The sequence below is a fragment of the Mustela nivalis genome, assembly GCF_964662115.1.
Source record: "Mustela nivalis genome assembly, chromosome: 8".
Classification (NCBI taxonomy): Eukaryota; Metazoa; Chordata; class Mammalia; order Carnivora; family Mustelidae; genus Mustela; species Mustela nivalis.
In genome coordinates this window covers 101,034,721-101,055,761 of record NC_139027.1, presented here as the reverse complement: position 1 = coordinate 101,055,761, position 21,041 = coordinate 101,034,721, and the positions used below count along the sequence as shown (strand labels likewise).

At 43.8% G+C, this 21,041-nt stretch overlaps 1 protein-coding gene and 1 long non-coding RNA gene across 2 annotated transcripts in view; one reads left to right on the top strand and one right to left on the bottom strand.

Moving 5' to 3' along the window:
- SLC24A3 (solute carrier family 24 member 3) overlaps window positions 1–2,093 on the top strand; it is a 486,207-nt gene extending 484,114 nt beyond the window's left edge. Inside the window, exon 17 of the mRNA XM_082743162.1 lies at window positions 143–2,093. Coding sequence (XP_082599288.1) covers window positions 143–292 — 150 coding nt within the window. The 3' untranslated portion in view covers window positions 293–2,093. The remainder of the gene's footprint in view (window positions 1–142) is intronic.
- A 549-nt stretch (window positions 2,094–2,642) lies between these two features.
- Window positions 2,643–20,944, bottom strand: LOC309870748. The gene is made up of 3 exons (XR_014314791.1): window positions 20,783–20,944; window positions 16,465–16,564; window positions 2,643–2,807 (listed from the first exon to the last, which is right to left on the bottom strand). It is a non-coding gene; the product is annotated as an uncharacterized lncRNA (long non-coding RNA).
- Window positions 20,945–21,041: the final 97 nt, after the last annotated feature.

Here is a 21,041-nt window from a genome sequence, read left to right as displayed (position 1 = left end):
CTCGAAGGGTGCGCACAGACAATCGGTGCCCCGCGAAGTCGGCCACTGGCGGCCCCTCTCCCTCCTCCACCCCCCACTTCCGCCCCTCCCCTCCCGGCGCCGCCTCTTCCGGCGCCCTCTGACCCGGCTGTGTGTGTTGCAGGTGTTTGGCGTTCACCTGAACAAGTGGCAGCTGGACAAGAAGCTCGGGTGCGGGTGCCTTTTCCTGTACGGCGTATTCCTGTGCTTCTCCATCATGACGGAGTTCAACGTGTTCACGTTTGTGAACTTGCCCATGTGCGGCGACCACTGACCCGCCCGGCCGCCCACCGAGCCTTGGGCCTCCTTTTCTGTGCAATACAAGATCCAGCCGCACCCCGAGTCACGCGGGCCGCCCCCGTCCCCGGGGCCGGGGCCTCTGGCTCTCCCGCGCTGGTCACAGGCCTCCGCTCCTGCCTCGGTGGCCCAGGCTGTCCCCGCCCCTCCCTGCCCCCCACCCTCCTCCCTGGGTTCCTCCGGCCCACCCCTTCCCGTCTCCTCCCGTGTGAAGACTCTGACATCCGCGTGAATTTTCAAGCTCCATTTTTGAACAGTGACTGAGATTCTAGGGGAAAAACAAACAAAACAAAACAAAACTGGCTGCTAACTGGCCCAAGCCAGGCAAAACTTACTACAATCCCTCCTCCTTTTTTAAGTTATTGGATGGAAGACAAACCTAATTTATGACCTGAGACTGTCAAAGGAATAGAGAGGAGAGGGTCTATCGATGCTAGGGAGTGTCTGGGATTTGTTTCGAGGTGACGGCTAGGTGACTGGGTTTGGGGAGGTTGTTTCACTTGGGGAGGGGGGCTTCCCCCTTTTCTTCCTTTTCTTCCGGAGACGGAGAGCTTCTCGTGCCTCTTCTTTCACGGGGCTCTGGATTAGCAGACCCGCGGGCTGTCCCTGCCGTGTGTTCTGGGATCGCATCCCAGGCGCGGTAGACTAGGCAGGGACGTAGCGCTTAGGAGACGCCCATGTGGGCGGGGCCACCGGGGACAGACGCGTGACGTTTCATAGCGGAGGTCGCCTCCCGGAAGTCCCATAGGCGTTACCCAGGGGGCACGAGGCTTTCGAGGAAGAAGACCGCTTCCCACGTAGCCATTAGGACCATCTTTTTCTCACTAGGTACCTTCTAGTCTCTCAAGCAATAGTTCTAGCCTGCCTGAGGCCTTGGACCAGGGGCCCCGGTTCCATTCCCCGACTGTGACAGGGCCAGGCAGTCAGCGCCAGAAGCTTCCCAGCCCGTTGAGTCCCTGAGAGGCGCGCTCGTCGCTTGCTGTTTGTGGGGTGACAGGGAGTGACCCAGAGGCCACCACTGCTTTTCGTGCAGGAGTTACAGACACTGGTTTCTTGGAAAATGGAGAGAAGCACACTTTGCACAGACGTCGTCAATAAAGTCCCGATTTGCCACTCGGTATTGAGTACACTGGACCCTGACGGCTGGCTCTTGGGCCAGCGTCCTTCCTCCTGGGACGCCTCCACCAAGCTGCCCTAGCTCCGCCCCTCCCATCCTGGAGGGATGGCCCGGGAAGGAGAAAACAGAGAACTGACTGACACCTTCGGAACCACAGAATGTGTTCAATGCAGACTTGCTCAAGGGCCTAAGTTATTGTGAACGTTGTTGCCAATCACTGCTCAACAGCCCTGCTAGATTTTGTATGATGCTGAATTATTATGCAGACTAATTCCACCGAGTTGATACCCACCCATGCTTGTTACACTTGTATTTATTGAAACTGTGGATTCTTGCCCGTGCTGCCCCCTGTATTTACTTTAAGCACTGATCACTTATCATTCATTCAGTATGGTTTTCCGCCCCCGTCCCTTGTACACATTCTGGTATGAATTGTAAAAATAACCTGCTACATATTGGTTGAATGTTTTCTGTCAGTGGTGCAAACCGAGGCCAGCGTTAGCCGATGGGGCACCTGCCCGAAGGAGGAACGGGAGAGGAAATCACCAATCTGGGCTCTCAGAGCTAAGACACACGTATTGATTCTGTTGCACATTTTGCACTGGTTTATGGAGATTGTTTTCTTGGACGGATCGTGTAAAATAAACTTCTCTGTTCTGTATCCTTCCTTGAGCAGCGCACTTTACTTCCTCTCCTAGGGTGTTGCCTGTTTTAACTACACTGACCAGTATGATCGGAAGGAAGCAGCCAGGTGTTCCTGCTTCTACTCTTTCTGGGTGGGCTCACCTGGAAAGCTGGCAAGTGCCTGGTGGATTGCAAGTATGAAGTTGCAAATCGTGGGTCTTCTCTCAAGGTTGCAGAGACTTTGGATCTGTCATCCTGTAGCATCTGTGCAATGCTTCATTAGGAATTCTTTCAGCTGGACTGAGAGGAAGAAATTCCATCTCTGCTGATAATTTTCAGCAACGTTCAAGTTCTTTATCCTGTCTGATCTGTTACTTTTCAGTTGCGAAAACTCATACTTCCCTGAAGCTAACTCCTACAAAGGGAGACTAACACAATTTTGTAATAAGCCCCATTCTTATCCTGAGTGACTCTCAAGAAATAATTACCCGATCTAAAAGTAGACCAAGGTTAGTGAACAAGCCAGATTTCCACCTGAAGCAACAATTCATTTATAGGAATCAGAAGAAAAACTGCCAGTAAGCCACAGTACCAACTTTTATTTAATTATGTAAAAATACATATATATTCCTCTTGGAGCATCTGGGTGGTTCATTTGGTTAAGTCCCTGACTCTTGATCTCAATTCAGGTCTTGATCTCAGGGTGGTGAATTCAAGCCCCATGCTGGGCTCAACCTGGGTGTAGGGCCTACTAAAAAAAAAAAAAGATAAATAAAAAAAAAATATATATATATATGCACATATATATTTGGGTGTGTGTATATATATTATATATATTGTGTATTATATATAATATATAGATTATATATTGTGTATTATATATGTGTGTTATTATGTGTATATACACAATATATATATATATATATATATATATATATATATATATATATATTTCCCCCCCTAGGTTGGAGGGAAAAGGTACTTAGCTTTGAGTGTTGACATCTAAAAATGTTTTACCACTCTCTTTGTGCATTTTATAAATACATGCTGGCCACAGACAGGGTATTTTCATTATTCTGATTGGTGCTTTTTATATTGGTCTTAATTAGCTTTAGTCTCAGACAAAACATTTGATCTGAAGCTTGAATGTTTTCCTTTCAAGCATGCTTTGTATGATATCTTTAGACACTGTCATTCCATGCTAAATTTCTCAAAGAGAAAATCATGGGTTAAGGTAAAGTTCCCATGCATAATGATTGCGAACCTAGGAACTGGGACAGTTTCCGATATGAAATGAGCACTTGGCCTATTTCTGCCTAGATCCCTGCCATGCACAACTGTGTCTTGAGTTACCGACTGAAATGTGGTTCTAAATGAGCAGGCTCTCCAATGATGCAAAAGAGCTGATGTTGCTATTTTCACTGCTTCCACTGTTCTGGGATTTATCTGGGAGGGGTTAGAATGGATATGAGGCAAGAACATTGCTTCAATAGGCCGTACCTGACAGTAAAACCAGAGACCAAGTAACCCTCTTGGCAATTTTCTGGAGTGTGCTGGAGAACTCCCCAGGCTGTGATGTTGTGCATAAGGGGGCAAGGGAAGGCAGATACTGGAATTCACACTTCTTCCTTATCACATCTGAGTTGATTCCACAAGGAGGAACTGCCAGAAAGTTCTCTGCTTCTGGAAAATATATTCCCAACCATGCCTGGCCTGTTGGGCCCATGCTGGCAAACATAAGTGGCATTGGATGCACTGAGAGGCCACAACACCAGGAAGTTTCCAGAAGGCTTCTGCCCCCTTCTGAAGGAAAGTACAGGACCAACCTTTTTAGGGGTAGTGCCCTTTTGTAGGTACCTGTTTTTTATCTGCTTCCAAAAAGGCCTGGCTGGAGGATAGGTAGGTGATTATGTTTTCCTAAGTCTGTTGCTGTAGACGCTTACAGTTTATGGTCATGAATGTGAATGCTAGAGATTTGAGATTCTGTATGTCTCAGACAGCGAGACACTGAACCCCTTTACGTACACAGGCTTCAAAGAAAAGCCTAAGTGTTTAAAAATAGGGGCAAAGTGGTGATTATATTCTAAGGTCCAGACGGTTTTGAATTGTGGTATATAATATAGGAATAATATCCTTCTTGCAATACAATGTAATAAAACGTATAGCCTTAGAACTTTACCTAATTGGTCCTGGAAATATTCAGACTCTTGGGAGAAATTGGAAGTGAGAAATTGGTGTTGGTGGTGCTCCTTCTAAGATTTATTTATTTATTTTCACCTTTTCAAAATTGGTTGATTGTCCCATTCACAGGCTAATTATCCAATTACTTTGACCCATTTTGATCAGCAATTTTGAAGTAGATGGGATTTACATGTTGAATCTTGTATAGGCTCATACTAATTATTGAGTCTAGTTTATTTTTCTATTTTCTGCAATGGCTGCTCAACACACACTCCCCTCCCCCCACACACACACCCACACACATACACACCATCTATCTGACATCAAAACTCTCTATGAAAACAATCCAATAGATCTTTGAAAACTGTCCAAATATCCAGCTGTCTGTTATGATACAACTTCAGGAGGAATTGTGTGGGTTCAGCCAATGTTTCTCTTATAAATAAAATGCCATGTGTCCATGGCATGATCCTCCAGAGATGTGAGGCACTTAGAGATGCTGAAAAGTTAGGCACTAAAGCCATAGACAAGCCTGGGATTAGCAGCATGCATAAGATAGACGATGTGATGTCTCAGAATTGATTTCACATTAAGCTTTCCACTTAGTTTCAAAACCCAGGGCAGAGCAATAAAATTCCACCGAAAGCTCTTAGATAGCTTCCTGTTGCACTCAGAACATTTATTTCCTTAATAAATTGTGGCCAGTAGTCCCATTAATTTTTTATTGAGCTTCAATTTGGCAAACACTCTTACCAAGTTGTAGAGATGTTAAATGTAGTGAATAGTTGTTTACTACTCATTTGGTTTTGGTCTTTTCTTTCACAACAGGTAGGAGGGAAGGGAAAATTTAAGACAACATTGGCATAGATGCCGCTTCAGGGTTTTCCTGCTAAAAATTAACTTACATAAATGTATGCATATATATATACATGATAATTCTTTTTTATGAGACTTCAAACTTACCCTGTTTATCAAAAATTGAATATGGTGATATCACCTCTTTCATTCTTGTTGAGACAATTTGTCCAGTAACTGATTCCAGAAAACTGCATACGAAAGTTGGAATGAAGTGTGACGAATAATTTCAGGACCCTGGCAGTTGTTTCGAGAGATTGTGAGCCAGACCCACAGGCCATTGATAAAAAAGGGAGGCACTTATGCACTAAGGTGCTTTCAGCAGAAAGTTAATACTTTTAAATTCTTGCAGAAATAAAGATGTGCTCTACTTAGGTTTGTGTCCTTCTTTTTGATACATAAATCATACGTATCATTTCCCTCCCATGCTTGGTGCGGGATATGTTCAGATGCTCTAACAACTATGGGTTTAAAGCAAAATGTCCACTGCTATGGTTTCAGAATTTATTTTGCTGACTTTGACAGGTCCAAACAACCAGTTTCAGAATATCTAAAAATTTATTGTCGTGTCAGGTTGAAATATTCCTTCCAGTTGCTTAGAAGTCAAATATTCTATTCAACTTCATGTATGAGAAAATGCATTTACCTACCTTCGTGGTCTAAAATCCAAGCTTCCCAAATTTAAGTGCCAATTAGAATTACCAGAAGACTTACTCAAATATAGATTTCCAGTTCAGTAAGTCAAAGAATTTGAATTTCTCACCAACCCCCAGATGCTACCACGGCTGGATCTGGGTCCCACTTTGAGAACCACTGGCGTAAATAATGTCCTTTGTCCCAGCTGATATTACAGCTTATGCTACACACACACACACGCACACACACACACACAAACACACACACACACAGGTGTACTATTTATTTCATCCTTTCAAAATTTTACACTGAGATTTACAAATGGCTGAAGTAAGAAAAGAAATTTGGGCAACTCGATAATGTGAATTCTCTATCATCCTGCAATATGTTTGCTTCCTGCCAAAAACAACTTTTAAATTAAAACCAAACCAGGGGCACCGGGGCGGCTCAGTGGGTTAAGCCTCTGCCTTCAGCTCAGGTGATGATCTCAGGGTCCTGGGATTGAGCCCTGCATCTGGGTCTCTGCTCAGCAGGGAGCCTACTCCCCCCCCCCATCTCTCTGCCTGCCTCTCTACCTACTTGTGATTTCTCTCTCTGTCAAATAAATGAATAAAATCTTAAAAAAAATAGATCAAAGTTAATGATTTAAGATGAGATGAGAGAAAGCCAAGATTCTGGGTGGGGTTATCAGCTCAGTAGAGATGGACATAGGCAACCACCAGTTTGTTCAAGTTGAAAAGGGCTTAGTTATAAACTCCAACAAGAGCAGGGCACCTGGGTGGCTCAGTGCCTCTTGTAAGTGTCTGCCTTCAGCTCAGGTAATGATCCCTGGGTCCTGGGGTCAAGGTCCCCATTGGGATTTCTTGCTTCTTCTTCTCCCTCTGCCCCTCCCCCCACTTGCACACTTACTCTCTCTTTCAAATAAATAAAATCTTAAAAAAAAAAAAAAAAAACTCTAACAAGAGAAACTAATGGTGAACACAGGAGAAATTTCCTGCCCGTGAACTCCCATTCACACATTACAACCATGTACAACTAACTTTCTGATCTAAAAAGAGTCCAACAAATCTATCCAACAAAGATGTCATGACTCAGAAAAGAAAGAAAAGAGTTTACACCAGCGTTATCCTTCAAGGTCGCAAATGCTTCAAACAATCATACAAACTCACTTTACATACTCGCCTAAAAAATCAAAGTAGAACGTGGCCAGTCACACACACCTCCTGCCAGGCATGGAGAAACCTCCATATGCAGGCTGTGGCCCCCCATCAGTGTCCACCTGGAAAATGATTGCCACTCCCGGGCAGGGGACAGGACAGGCTTGGTTTGTGCCCATGGCCAGACCTTAACTCGGATGTGGGCTTTTGGCTTTTCTACAGGAACCTCAGGGACACCCTGTGCTTTAAAATGACATGGTCAAAGCCATGTTTTTCTGTCCACTAAAGGTTTTGCTCAGAGTCAGGAAGCACATTTAGATATCGGTGTGCATAATCGGGAGGGGAGGCAAGGAGGAGGGGAAAGTTATCCTTTCCAGAAATAAAACATTTTATGCTTTGCCTATGGTAGCAGTAGGGGCCTTGTGCCCCAAGGCAAGGAGATGTTCTACATCACTCCCTAAATCTCTCTATGCACTATGGAGCCATTGCCAGCCTCTATTCCTAGAGGGGACATCATTGATCATGAAACATGCTCCCAGGGTAGCAGTGTTAATATGAGACCACACGAGTCATGTTACAACCAAATGTGACGTTTCCTGTCTCCTGAATGCAAGGACCCCTCCACCGTAGAAGGAGCCCTTTAGACTTCAAGGCAGGATTTCATCTGCCACCTGAATATTAACTAACAACGCATGCCTTAGGAGGACAAACAAATTTGAATATATAAAGAAATCCATGCCAAGAAATTCACTCATCTGTTATAAATGAAGCAAATCAATCCATTGGAGTTGGAGGCACTAGGTTTCAATGTGTTTTGGAGGAACACTGTAACAGAATTGTTAACATTATTCTCAAAAGGCATCTAATAGAAATCCACATTTTTAAACTGCCTTTTAGTGTTTGTTTCAGAAAGAAGTTGTGTCCCCTTAGTATTTTAACATGGGTTGACTGGCTACACAGAAAGTTTCATATTTTCTATATAGGAATTCTGGAACAAGAGAGCCTTTTTGTGTGAGTGCTAAGCTTTCCCCTGTACCTTGTCAGAAAAATAGATGTCACGTATCACTGTTACTTCTGAGAGTCACCAGTTGTGACTCAGTGGTCTGGAAAACAGTGAGGACCCGTCTCAAGTCCCACCTGGTCCCTTTCTTCTCTCGAGCTTCACTACTGTCCACGGTCCTGACTGTTCCCACTTGGCATTTTTTCCCACATCATAGGCTGTCTGGCCCGATTTCTCCCTTTTGCTGGCTCGAAGGTGGCTAGAGGTGGGTCTCTCAGAGCTTCTCTTTGCCAACTGAGCAGCAATGTGATGTGCAGCACGCAAAGTCCTCAGAACAGTGAGGGGTGGTCAGGGCATAACTATAGGTTATGTTTACCTACATAATCACAGGTTCTGTGATACATGGAATAAAAACTGGAACATTTTCTAAATTGAGTTGTAGTTGACATACAAGTTATATTAGTTTCGGCTGTACAAAATAGTGATTTAACATTTATATAGAGACATTATATATACCTTACAAAGTGATCACCACAATAAATCTAGCTATCATTTTTTTATCACCATAAAAAATTACCTATTATTAACTATATTCCATATACTGTACAATTTGTCCCCATGTCTAAAAACAGGGAACATTTCTAACCCAACTTTTGAACTCTAGATAATGACATAGTGGCCATAATAGTATCCTTCTTCTTGTGAAAGCCATAATTCAGTGGAGCCAGCTAGGTCTGGACCCCAGGGCAGAAGTCCTATCCCATCCTGTCATATGGGTATCTGAATTTCTCCCAAATGACTGTGTAGGATCACATGATCACTGAGGTCCCTGCTAAAGTAGACATTCTATTAATTTAGACTAGAGAAAAGATGATTTCCTCTTGAAATTAGTACATATTTTATAGAAAGTCAGCAAGCCTGGCATAAGTTTTGAGATAAAAAAGAGTTTGCAAGTTATTCTGGATGCTACAGTTCCCCTGTAATTGGAATTCCATCTTTACTCTTGCTGGGATTTTTTTTTTTTAATGTTTATAATTTGGATAGTATCTCTTAGAAAAACCAAAACTCTTTGACAAATTCTCATCCCTTGTCATGCTCAGAAAGAATTTTTAGGGTTTCAGAGACTAAAAACACATTCATTTCAAAGAAAAAGTGGCATATCTGCTTTTTGCTAGCAATGGCTAGAAATATATTTATGCTTTCTAAGCCCCAAATGTAGTGTGAGCTCTGGACCTCTAAAAAAAAAAAAAAAAACAAACAAAACAAAAAAACAACTCCAGAGGATTTACTGTCTGGGGAACAAGGAGTTCCACAGGATGCAAGGACTGCTGGGCCATAGGATTCCAGAGAAGCCAAGCAGTGATAAGCAGATGACGTGTGTCAGGACTTTCTAGTAGGGCTGGTGGAGTGCTCCCAATCTTAGTCTGATGGCTGGGAAAAGAGGCTAGGCATCTTGAATGAGGCCACTTTAACATACATCAAAGTCGGAGAACTCCTCATGTAGTTGACCTCCCTTTCACATGTAAGTCAATCTGGGGACAAAGTCTATTTTAAATAGTTACAATATGTAGAATAGAGAGAACATTGCAATCATTGTGATTATAGGTTATTCATTTTCTTGTAGGTCTCATGGCCATCAGAAGGTCAGAGTTACGTTTTATCTTTACTCACACTTAAAATTCATGATTTGATGCAGCACGATGAGTCACAAATGTTTATTAGGGCCTGGAGGGGTTGAGATTGAGGGAGTAGCTGTCGGTATCTGCACCCACTGCATGCTTTCCTTGGGGGAAAAATGACAGTGCTTGGTTCAGTGCTTACTAAATTTTGGGTTTTTCCCTAGAGAAGAATCATGGTCATTAATGGTGAGATCTGTACGGTGTATTAGTAAATATTAAATCAGCAGCTTGTTAAGGAAATCTCCGGGCATTCTTTGGACACGAACCATAAAACGGATTTGCAATGGTCCAGCTTGATGCAGTTCAGAAGACCTAACCACACGTAGGCTGCTGAGGTCACGTGTGCTTTCCACAACGCCAGCAAAGAGCAGTTAGGCTGTCCTCTTCAAACAAAGTGGAAGCCTGCTCATATGGAGAAAATTCCCACTCAGGTCCCACACCAGGTACAATATGCTAATGAGGGAAGGAGGGGGAGGGCCATATGGTTCTGATTGGTTGGAAGGGTCTCTTCCTGATTGGTCGATATTGGTAGGCAACTCAGGCAGCCCCTCCCTTCCTTTTGGAGCCGGGTCCTCTGGTTTAGGTCCAGCTTGTCAATGGGGAAGCATCCTGCTTCTGCTCTGTGAGCGAAGCAGTTTAATAATAACAGCAAACAGAAAGCGTCGCAGGTGCATAAGGCTTTTCACTTACGGCTTGCTCCCATGGTCCCTGACTATCTCAACTTCACTGGGCAGAGGCCCCGCTTTCTTGGCTCCTATTAGAATTTTAAAATAATAATAATTTTTAAAGCCTCATTCTTGTTTCTCAGAGACATCACCGGAAAATGGAGTCACTGAAAAAATCTGTGCGTAGACATAATCAAGGAGACTGCTGGCTGCTCGGACCGAGGCAGCCCCTACACTCCTCCCCTCCCACTGCAGAAAGCCGTGCATTTTGACATGCCCAGAAAATATTTCCTAACCCTCCTCACTCTGCGTGTCAGTGCAGGTCAGTACCTAAAGCAGTGACTCCACCCTGGTCCCACATTAGAATCACCTGGGATGCATTTAAGCCTCCCAGTGCCCATCCCACTCCACCCACCCTACTCCTCACCATAATTCTGATTTGGGTTACCTGGTTACCTGTATCGGGCTCCCAGGTGTTTCTACATGTGTCCAAGATTCAGAACCAGGGCCCGCGGAAGTATAATCAGACCATTTGTGATATTGTGCAGATTCTAAAAGAAATGTTGCGTGTTCCACAGGTTTTTGCTACTCAAAGTGTGGATGGGGCTTAAGCTAGCGGCTTTAACTAGAAAGAGATTTTTGGAACTTTTAGAGAACAGCATTGTCAAGTAGCGCTTTCTGAAGTGATAAAAATGCCCTACATCTTTGCTGTCCAATAGGGTAGCTGTGGGCAGGTGTAGCTGTTGAGACTTTGAGAGGGTGCTCATGCAACTAGGAATAAAGTGTTTAGTCTTTTAAAATTAATTTAAATTTCTTGTAAAGAATTGCATATAATTAGCAGTTGCATTATGAGACAGAGCAGGGAGAGGATTATTAAGGGGCTGACTTGGTTCCTTCCATAGTATGGAGAAGGTGCCCCTTCTGCTTTGCCCTGAAACAGGAGTATGCCTTAGAGCAGCCATTCTCAAGGCATGGTTGCTGGACCAGCAGGAGCAGCATCATCTGGGGGCTTGTTAGCAATGAAGGATCTCTGGCCTCACCGAGACCTACTGAATCAGAACCTGTATTTAAACAGGTCCCCAGGTGATTTGTACAAACACCAAGAAGTGTAAGTTTGAGAAGCTCTGCATGTAGATAGTCGCTCTGCCCTTCAGAAGATGCCATTTGTACTCTATATTGTCACTGGTCAGTGTATGTTATAAGAATTGCCATTTGGATGGGGTGGGGAGGGCCTGGGTGGCTCCATCTGTTAAGTGTCCTACTCTTGATCTCGGCTCAGGTCTCGATCTTATTATCCTGAGTTCAAGCTCAGCCCTGGGCATCATGCTAGATGTGGAGCCTATTAAAAAAAAAAAAGAAAGAAAGAAAAAAGAAAAGAAAAGCCAAACAGGGATAGACACAGATAATGGAAAATAACACATTTGAAATTGGGGATGGATTGGTGAATTTGGAGGGCAATAGGGTTATATTTTAGTTAATAAGTTGAGAGTAAAGGAGAAACTATAGAGAATTGAAAAGCCAAGATCTAACTCAGGGTGTATCTCACCTCATCTTGAAATTCACCCCTCTCTTTAGATGTGGACCCACAGGGGATATGCTGCCAGATACATTATTAACATTGGAGATTACTGCATTGTACTGGTCGACTAAGCAGGTCTCTCTCCTTTCTACAGTGAAATCGGGAACTGATTCTATTCTTTACCTTCCAAAGTCCCACCAGATTGTTGCTTCACTTGCAAGATGAGAGATTTCTCGTGTGAGGCTATTAAAAACAGCAACCAAAAAACCTCAACTAACAAAGTCATTGCACTTAGCAAAAAAGGGGCAGAAAATAGAACAAGGAGGAGAGTGGTTTATGTAACAGCAGCTTTTGGTAATGAGTGTGGGGACAGGTCCCACCGGGAGGACATTTAGGCTGTAATTTTTGAAATGAAAATTGGGGCCCAGCTGGATAGTGGTCAAGTTCAAAGCCAGGAACCATCAGAGCCAGGAAGTGGAGTAGCAGATGACTCAGCCCAAGGGCATGGGAGGTTGGATGACTGCTTCACCCAAGGGAGCAACAACAGTCATCTCTTGTGTTGGTGGTGTTGTATAGTCCTCTCGGTGTAAGCGGGAATAAAAACCAGTCTTCCTGCAGCTCATGAGAGTAATTTAATCGCAGTTCTGCATGCCAAAGTCTAGATATTTAGCACCAACCGCCCCTGCAGTTTCCTTAGTGTTGAATTTTCCTTGCCTTGGGACCTGCTGTCCCCATACTTATTTCCTCACTTAGCGCTCCCAATCCAAATATAAAACTAAACAGCTGGGAATTGGTTTTAAATGCCTCTTTCACAGCTGTTCAGGCCATCCTAAGTACCTTAGAAATCAGATTCAACTATTTAAAATCAACATTCAGGGGCACCTGGGTGGCTCAGTCATTAAGCATCTGCCTTTGGTTCAGGTCATGATCCCAGGGTCCTAGGATCAAGCCCCACATCTGGCTCCCTGCTCAGTGGGAAGCCTGCTTCTCCCTTTCCCACTTCCTTTGTTTTCCCTCTCTCACTGTCTGTCAAATAAATAAATAAAATCTTTAAAAAATTTATAAAAGACAAATCCTTCACACTTTAAAAATAAATAAATAAATAAATAAATAAATAAATAAAATCACTCATCCCTCCCTCTCCCCTCCTTATACAAAAGTTATTTTTTAAGATTTATTTATCTGAGAGAGAGTGAGTTCACAGGCAGGGGAAAGAGTAGAGGGAGAGGGAGAGAATCTCAAATAGACTCCCCACTGCACAGAGCCCCCTTGGGGGGGTGGGGCGAAGGGGGGAAGGGCTCCATCTCCCAACCCTGAGAGACCAACACCTGACCTGAAGCCGAGAGTGGGATGCTTAACCAACTGCCCCACACAGGAGCCCCCAAACGCTTTTTTTTTTTTGAGAGCTATCATTACAGAATTTCATTTGCAAATCAACACAGGATGAAAACCAATGAGGTATTTTATTCTGGCATTTCATGTGTTTCTATGCACATGCAAGAGCAAAGCCCTTGAGGGAATTTGATCCATGGCCTCCTCCCCCAGGACCTACAAGGTCCTGGCTCAAGAAAAGTCATAACTGGCATGTTGACAGATAACTTCTTATGTTCTGCGGCCAAAATAAGGATACAGATAAAAAGTCCAAACATGGGTCAAAAGTATCTATTCAAAAAAGTTTTTCACAATTATTCTCCTGCAAAAAGAAGGGAAGAAATAGAGGTTGAAGATCTATTAACTCATGGACATGGGAAGTAATAAGAGGGTAAAGCTGGTCCAAAGAGTATGGGAGGATGTGGGGACTTGGAGCTATACCCAAGGACTCTAAAGAGAACAATGAAAAGTGCTACATACAAGACCAGTTAACCAGCACCAGGGCAACCAGACCTTGGTGATCTGTTTTACTGAAGGAAACTATTTGCCTCTCTCAAACAACATGCACAAGTTAATGTTCCAAGCCTTAATCAACAGTAGTGAGTCAAGCACAGATGCATTCCCCAACATGACTCTGTAATATCTAAGTGGATGGGTTAAATAATGGCTCAGTATGACACAAAAGGACAGACTAGCCTTACCCCCAATCCCAACCCTCTCTTGACCTTTTTTTCCAAGTGCTGAGTAATATGATGGATCTCCAACTGGTTTCAATTGAAATCACTCATTATACATGCAATGTTCACAAGAGATTCAGCTAAACAGGACTGAGATTCCTCTAGTTTCCTAGCATGTTGATTAAAAGCATGGCCTTTCCCTCCCTAAAATGTCCCCTTTGTAGCCCACTGCCCCCAACATGGTACAAGATATTAATTCAAAGGAACTTCATGCAATAATTAGATTCCTCTCCCTTGCAAACCTGCCTTTGTTCCTGCTCCGTGGTGCCCACATTTCATTCAAGGCAGCAGGAAAGCATAGCAGGAAACATTCCGCTGAGCACATTCTCACCCATAAGTAAGTGAGAAATTAAACAGGAATCTTTAACTGGATTGAATTAAACGTTCTTTTCTCTCTGAGTGCAATGCATGAAACTGTAAAATTGAAACATTTATGTGATTTAATGTTAATTTCTCTTGGGGGGGGTTCTCTACAGTTTAAAAAAAAGAAAGGAATTAGTGAATTATGACAGTAAAAGTTCATTCTCAGATATTACGTTCCCCTCAAAGAAATTTTTCACCCTAAAATAGGATGAAGTAAGAGAAAAACTTGGGGTATCTTTTTTAAAAAGATAAACTGATTTTTTTCATACTTACATGAACATGATTTTCTATATTTGTTTTTGTCACTTATTGTAGAGGACTACCATGTTTTTCACTCTTTCTCCACTTGGATGCATAAATTAGCAGCTTAGAAGAAGTGGGAGCATGTATTTTTCCATTTCTTAGGAACCTAAGTATTCATAAAACTGTCTTTCAGCATTTGAAAAAGTATTGGTAACCCTAGAGAAATTTCTCAGTGCTGTTGTTTAAAGAATAATAACAAGATTCTTCACATATCACTATCCCATTTATCTTTTAATTTACTTTGATAATTATTGATTCAGTTGTATCTCCTGCCCCCCAAAATATGTTCAGGTCTTAACCTCTGCTACCTGTGAATGTGACCTTATTCAGAGAGAGTCTTCACAGATAGAAAAAATTTAAGATGAGACCATATTGGATTCACACAGGCTGTAATCCAGTGACTGGTGTCCTTATAAGAGGGAAATTGGACCCAGACACACAGGGAGAAGGCCATGTGACCACAAAGGCAGAAATGGAGTTATGCTGCCACAAGCCAAGAAATGCCAAGGACTAGCGATGATCACCAGGAAGCTGAGATTGGCATGGAACAGACTCTCCTTTGAGCCCCCAAGAAGGAACCAACCCAGATTGATCTGGGACTTCTGGTTTCCAGAGCGGGGAGAGAATAAATATCTGTTATTGTAAGCCACCCAGTCTGTGTTCTTTTGTTATGGTGGCCCTAGGAAACCAATGCCATGATGATTCAGATAGAGACACGAAAACAATACCAAGCTTATGAGCATACTACGCCTCTTTGATTGGATCTTAACTAGTTAGGAGAACGCTATAACTATTGGAAAATTGCCCAACACTGTTTCAGTTCTTTATTTCCATTTCCAGGTGGGGCTGTGGTACAAATAGGAGAGAACAGACTCCCCAGTTTTTTCACCTCTGATAGGACATCCATTCCAGGTGACACCTGGAGATGTCAAGGCCACAGGGCCACTGCCCATCACCTACACGCACAACCCTTCCTGAAGTCCTGAAGATGGGAACAGATCCATCCTTGATTCTGCCAGAGGTAGTGGTTGGCCACAGATTTATGGGATGAGGCTTAGACACCGGGTGCTGGGAGTAGGGGTGAGAGATGCTGTCTAAAGGGGATGGGTGTGTATGAGAGACCAAGACTTCTGCAGCTTCTGCTCCCATTTGCTCTTACATGGGTGGGCTGAAGGCCCACACCAGAGGGCAGGCAGAAGATGGAAGAGCGTTCTCCCTATGAAACATCACCTTCAAGGGGCAGAGTCTGAGCCTGGGGCCAGCATGGGACAGTAATCAACAAGCTCAGGATGAATGGGAGGATCACAGTCCCAGCCTTCAGACCTCTGGAAGGCTAGTAGGGACACAGACCATGCAGCTCCTGGAGTGTGCAATGGCACTGCTGTCCACCCAAGAGGGCTTCTAGCTTGAGGGAACCACTGTCCTCAGCAATCATTTGCCTTCATTAGCTATGTTTTTGGAGACCAGGAAAAGAAAAGTCCAGCAGATACAATTCTCTGAGACACAAGCATGCCAGACCTGCCCTCAGAGGAAACCAGTGGGGAAAACTGAGTCATAGTCAATCCCAGGCTCTGTCATCACTGCCCCGATCACAGCCTTGGGGGTATATTCCAGGAGGCAGCTGGCCCAAGGGTGGCATTTTTATTCACTCAGGCATCTTCTGAGATGTGCTCTTTTTTCTCTACTTTTCTTCATTGGTCCCCATGCTGGTCCCTGTGGACAACTTGCAGGTGTGATAATTCCATGGATCTGTCTTAGGTCCATGTGCCTCTGTCTCCTCATAAATATTTCTTCTCCTTTCATACCATGTTGAATGAGGGAGGACCCTGGAATCTTCCCACTTTGAAAGGAGATGCAGGGATCTATGACTCCTCCTGACCATAACCAGGACTTACCACGGAGCAAGACATTTACACCTTTCCTTCAGAAAGTTCACACTTACATGATGCCTGGCCAGAAGCATCCTGGGTTGAACTGTCATTCAGATGAGTAATATCATATTCAGGTTCAGGGTGCATCTTCTGTGCCAAGGACAAAGCACACTAGAATATAAGAATTATAAGATGTGTCCACTGACCAGAACCAGGTATTCCAGAAGTATTAGACACTTCGAGTTCATACAACAACTAAACAAACAAAAACAGAAACAGACCCATAAATACAGAGAAACTGATAGTTAACAGAGGGGATTAGGCAAAATGGATGAAAGAGAGTGGACAGTACAGGCTACCAATTATGGAATGAATAAGTCACAGGGAGGAAAGGCACAGCATAGGGGATAAGGCCAATGGCATTGTAATAGTGTTGCATGGTGACAGGTGGTAGCTACTCTTGTGTGGAGCACAGCACAACATATAGGGCTGTCCAATCACTGTTGTACTCCTGAAACTAATGTAACATTGTGTCAACTAGACTTTAATGTATTAAAAAAGTTCCTAGTGTAAGCCACCTTATTATTTCCATCCTTCACTTGACAGTCTGAATAAACATGGGCTAATGGAAACAAACCAGGAGATACTAAATATTCCCAGGCATTTCTCTTCACTAGAGAGGTGATGTTATAGCTTGCTTTAAGAGCAGAACACAGGGGCGCCTGGGTGGCTCAGTGGGTTAGGCCGCTGCCTTCGGCTCAGGTCATGATCTCAGGGTCCTAGGATCGAGTCCCGCATCGGGCTCTCTGCTCAGCAGGGAGCCTGCTTCCTCCTCTCTCTCTCTGCCTGCCTCTCTGTCTACTTGTGATCTCTCTCTGTCTAATAAATAAATAAAATCTTTAAAAAAAAAAAAAAGAGCAGAACACATGGAAGACAACTGATGTTGCTTCTTCAGGCCACCAGAGATAGCTGTGAGAGCCAGTTTCCCCACAGTGTAACTCAAAGACCCCTAAGTTCCATCTTTTAGGGCCCCCCTCTTCTATGTCCAAATGACATATCTGAAACTAGAGTTCCACATGGCAGACTGATAGTACACATTTACCTCCCTCCCTGCCCACATCCCCCTATAATGAAAATAAAGGAGTACAAGCAGAATTCCGTCCATCACAACAAAGAGATCTGTGTGATCTCTGTCAGAAAATTTGAGCCAATGATAAAGTTAACCAAGACAAAATAGATGAGAAGATCCTGGTGGAGGCGTACCTGGGTCACTCAGTTGGTTAAGTGGCTGACTCTTGATTTTGGCTCAGGTCATGATCTCGGGGTCGTGATCTCAGCATCATGAGATCAAGCCCTATGTCAGGCTCCTGCTTAGCCAGGAGTCTGCTTGAGATTCTCCCTCTCCCTCTGCCCCTCTTCCCTCCCTCCCTCACACCCACACCACCATGGCTCTTGTGTGCTCTTTCACACAAATAAAGAAATGAGTCTTTAAAAAAAAAAAAAAAGAGGATATTGGTAGATAAAACAATGAATGAAAGACCCATTTCCAGACATACAACAGCTTGGAAGATAAAGAAAACTTTCAGAGGAAAAGAAAATCAGATCAATTTTAAAGAGAAGGAGATTCAGACTGACAGCATCCATTAGTTAGATCTCTTTTCAACAACACCAGATGGCAAAACACAAGGAAAAAAGGCCTTCAAATGAGGAAGGGAAAGTATTTTGAGCCTAAAATGTCACTGTTAATCAAAATATCAATTAAGCACGAGTGCAAAATAAATACGTCTTCAGACATACGCAGACTCTGAAAGTTAGCCTTCCGGAAACCTTTGTGAGATAAAATGGGGGCGGGGGGGGGGGGAGACTGAGATCTAGAAAATAGTGGCTCTACCCCAGAAGTACAGAGAAAAAGAGCTTTAGGACTATATTTCTCATCAGATCTAGAAAAGAATCAATTTGATTGGAGCAGAAATACAGAAATCTCTAGAAGAATGTTTTCAGAAAGTAGATTCCCTGAAGCAGTTAGTATAATTGAAAGTCTAGATATTTCTGAAGATCTGTGAGAGTAAATGTGCTTTTTTGACAACACAAACAATAAAACATAAGGAGGGAAGGAAGGAAGGAAAAAGAAGGAAGAAAAGGAAGGGAGGGAGGGAGGAAGAAGGGAGGGGAGAGGGAGGGGAGAGGGAGGGGAGAAGGAAGGAAGGGGGGAAATTAGAAATTTGGGGAGGAAAAGAACCATTTAAGGAAGTAAAGGTTCAAATATCAAGTCAACAGAAATATAGCATGATCATGATTTTGAGGAATTGAAGGGGGTCAAGTAGAAAATTCATTTGACTTTGATTCTAGAAACATCTTGAATGGTGACGTCTGATTCATTAGAGAAGGAAAAGAAATCTTAGCCCATTGTGAGGCTGTAGAGCAAACCTGGGTTATAATGATGTTAATGTGGTTTATTGTTGTTCAGTCTTTAGAATCAACCTGTAAACAAGGTCTAGAAAACTGAATTATGATTTCAGAGCAGAATGCACAAGCAAAAGTAAAAATGTATCTGATAAGGATGATGGAGGGAACAGTTCTATCCTGGAGGTAGTCAGAAGAGTCTTGTCCTCTCTGCAACCCCAGCTGTCCCCTATCTACTGAGTTATGTTTGTTGTTCCACAGGCATATGCAGCTCCCCTGCTCTGCACCTTTGGCCTTGCGTCCCTCTCTCTCCTTCTAGCCTCTCTGAATCTGTGTTCAAGCTCCAGCCCACGTTTCAATTTCCCTGGGCTGTCTTCTTTGGCAACCCCAGTCTACAGTGATCTCACTGTACATTTGGGGACTGCTCCACAGACTCCAACTGACTTACCAGACGGAAGATTTAAAGAATGGTCTCTTCATACTGCTTATAAAATCAAAACACATGCAAAACGTGGTCGCAAAGGGAAATTCCAACTGGTCATTTGGAAAACTTCCCTAAAAACCAAGAATCTGATCAATCTTTGAATTTATATTCCTGATTATTTTCAACTTTTGGAGCAAAAGTAATACAGATCTTTGTTCTCTGGCCCCCACTTTTTATTAATTACACTAAAACAGGGCTCCTGGCCTTTTCCTTACCAGGAGGAGAAGAGGACCAAGCCCCATTCTCCATAAGCACCTTGCTATGGCCTTTGCCATCGGTTGCATGCTGGCATCCCTGGGCGGGGGGCTTTTAAAACTTCTGATGCCTGGGGCACACTCCACTTTAATTACTTCACAGTCTTTGGTGGGGTGGGTTGTTGGGTATAGGTGTTTTTTAAAAAAGCTTCCCAGTGATTCCATGGGGCACCTGGGTGGCTCAGTCTGTTAAGCGACCGACCCATTATTTCAGCTCAGGTCATGATCTCAGAGTCATGAGATCAAGCCCTGTGTCAGGCTCTCGGCTCAGCATGGAGTCTGCTTGAGATTCTCTCTCTTCTTCTCCTTCTGCCCTTCCCCCTGCCACTCATGCACTTGCTTTCTCTCTCTCTCATTCTCTCTCAAATAAATAAAAATAAATCTTTAAAATAAAAAGCAATAAAGCTTCCCAGTGATTCCATTGTGCAACAAAACTAAGAACTGATCTAAAGTCTGCTGCTTTTAGAATAGCAATGCTTCGGGGGGCTTGGCTACATACTAAAATCACCTGGTAGGTCTAAGGCTGCTCGTGTCTGGTCCCATTCTAGAGACCTTAATTTACAGATAGGGGGTCAGACCTGGGCATCAGGACTGTATACAACCCTCCAGGTGATTGTAATGTACAGCCAAGGTGGAGACCCACAGCCTGGCCCATCCCAGCGCATTAACAGTGAGAGAAGATTTGGTGAGAGACCCTATAATGGGAACCGGAGCTGGAGGATGCAGCACAGAGAGGGACTAGTGGAAGCCCCTTAATCACAGAAATCAGCCATAAATGCCTGGGTGCAGATGTCAGAGATTAACAGGGAAGCACAGAAGCCTGCTTAGGTGAGGCGTCAGGGCAAAGAGGGTCTCAGGGATCAGTGGCTCCAGGACATTCCTTCCTCCAGGTTCACTGGGCGGTGGAGCAGAGCAAAGGGGAAATGGCTTTCTCCCAGTGTTGCTCTTCCTGCTGGATTAAAAGTGAAACCTAAGGGGGGGGTGTTGACTGGTGGAAGCCAGCAAGTGGGCGTGACCAGCAATCATTTTTCAGGGCCTGGGGAGCTGCTCCTGTGGGGCTCATCTTTTCCTACCATGGTAGGAAGACTCCTGTGCTGGATGAAAATGCCCATGATCTCCACCCGTGGAGTTAGGTCCTATAATCTCTACCATTTGGGCAGGACCTGTGATTTGCTTCTAGCCAACAGAATATGATAGGTTGTCATTCCCATGATTACATAATGACATGTATATACGATGCCGTCTTACCAGAGTGCATTACAGGGAGAGATACTGCTGACCCTGAAGACGCGAAGCACCATGTGAGCTCCCTATGGAAAGTGCCACACAGCAGGGAGATGCAGACAGTATCCAGGAGCTGAAAGACTAAACATACAAATGGACAATGGCCAGACCGAGTGTAGAAATAGAACTCTGACCCATAGCCTGCAGCAACCAGCCTAGAAAACCAACCCAGCATCTACAGTAACCAGCCCAGGAAGCCAGCTGCTTGCATTTAGAAAGCAGA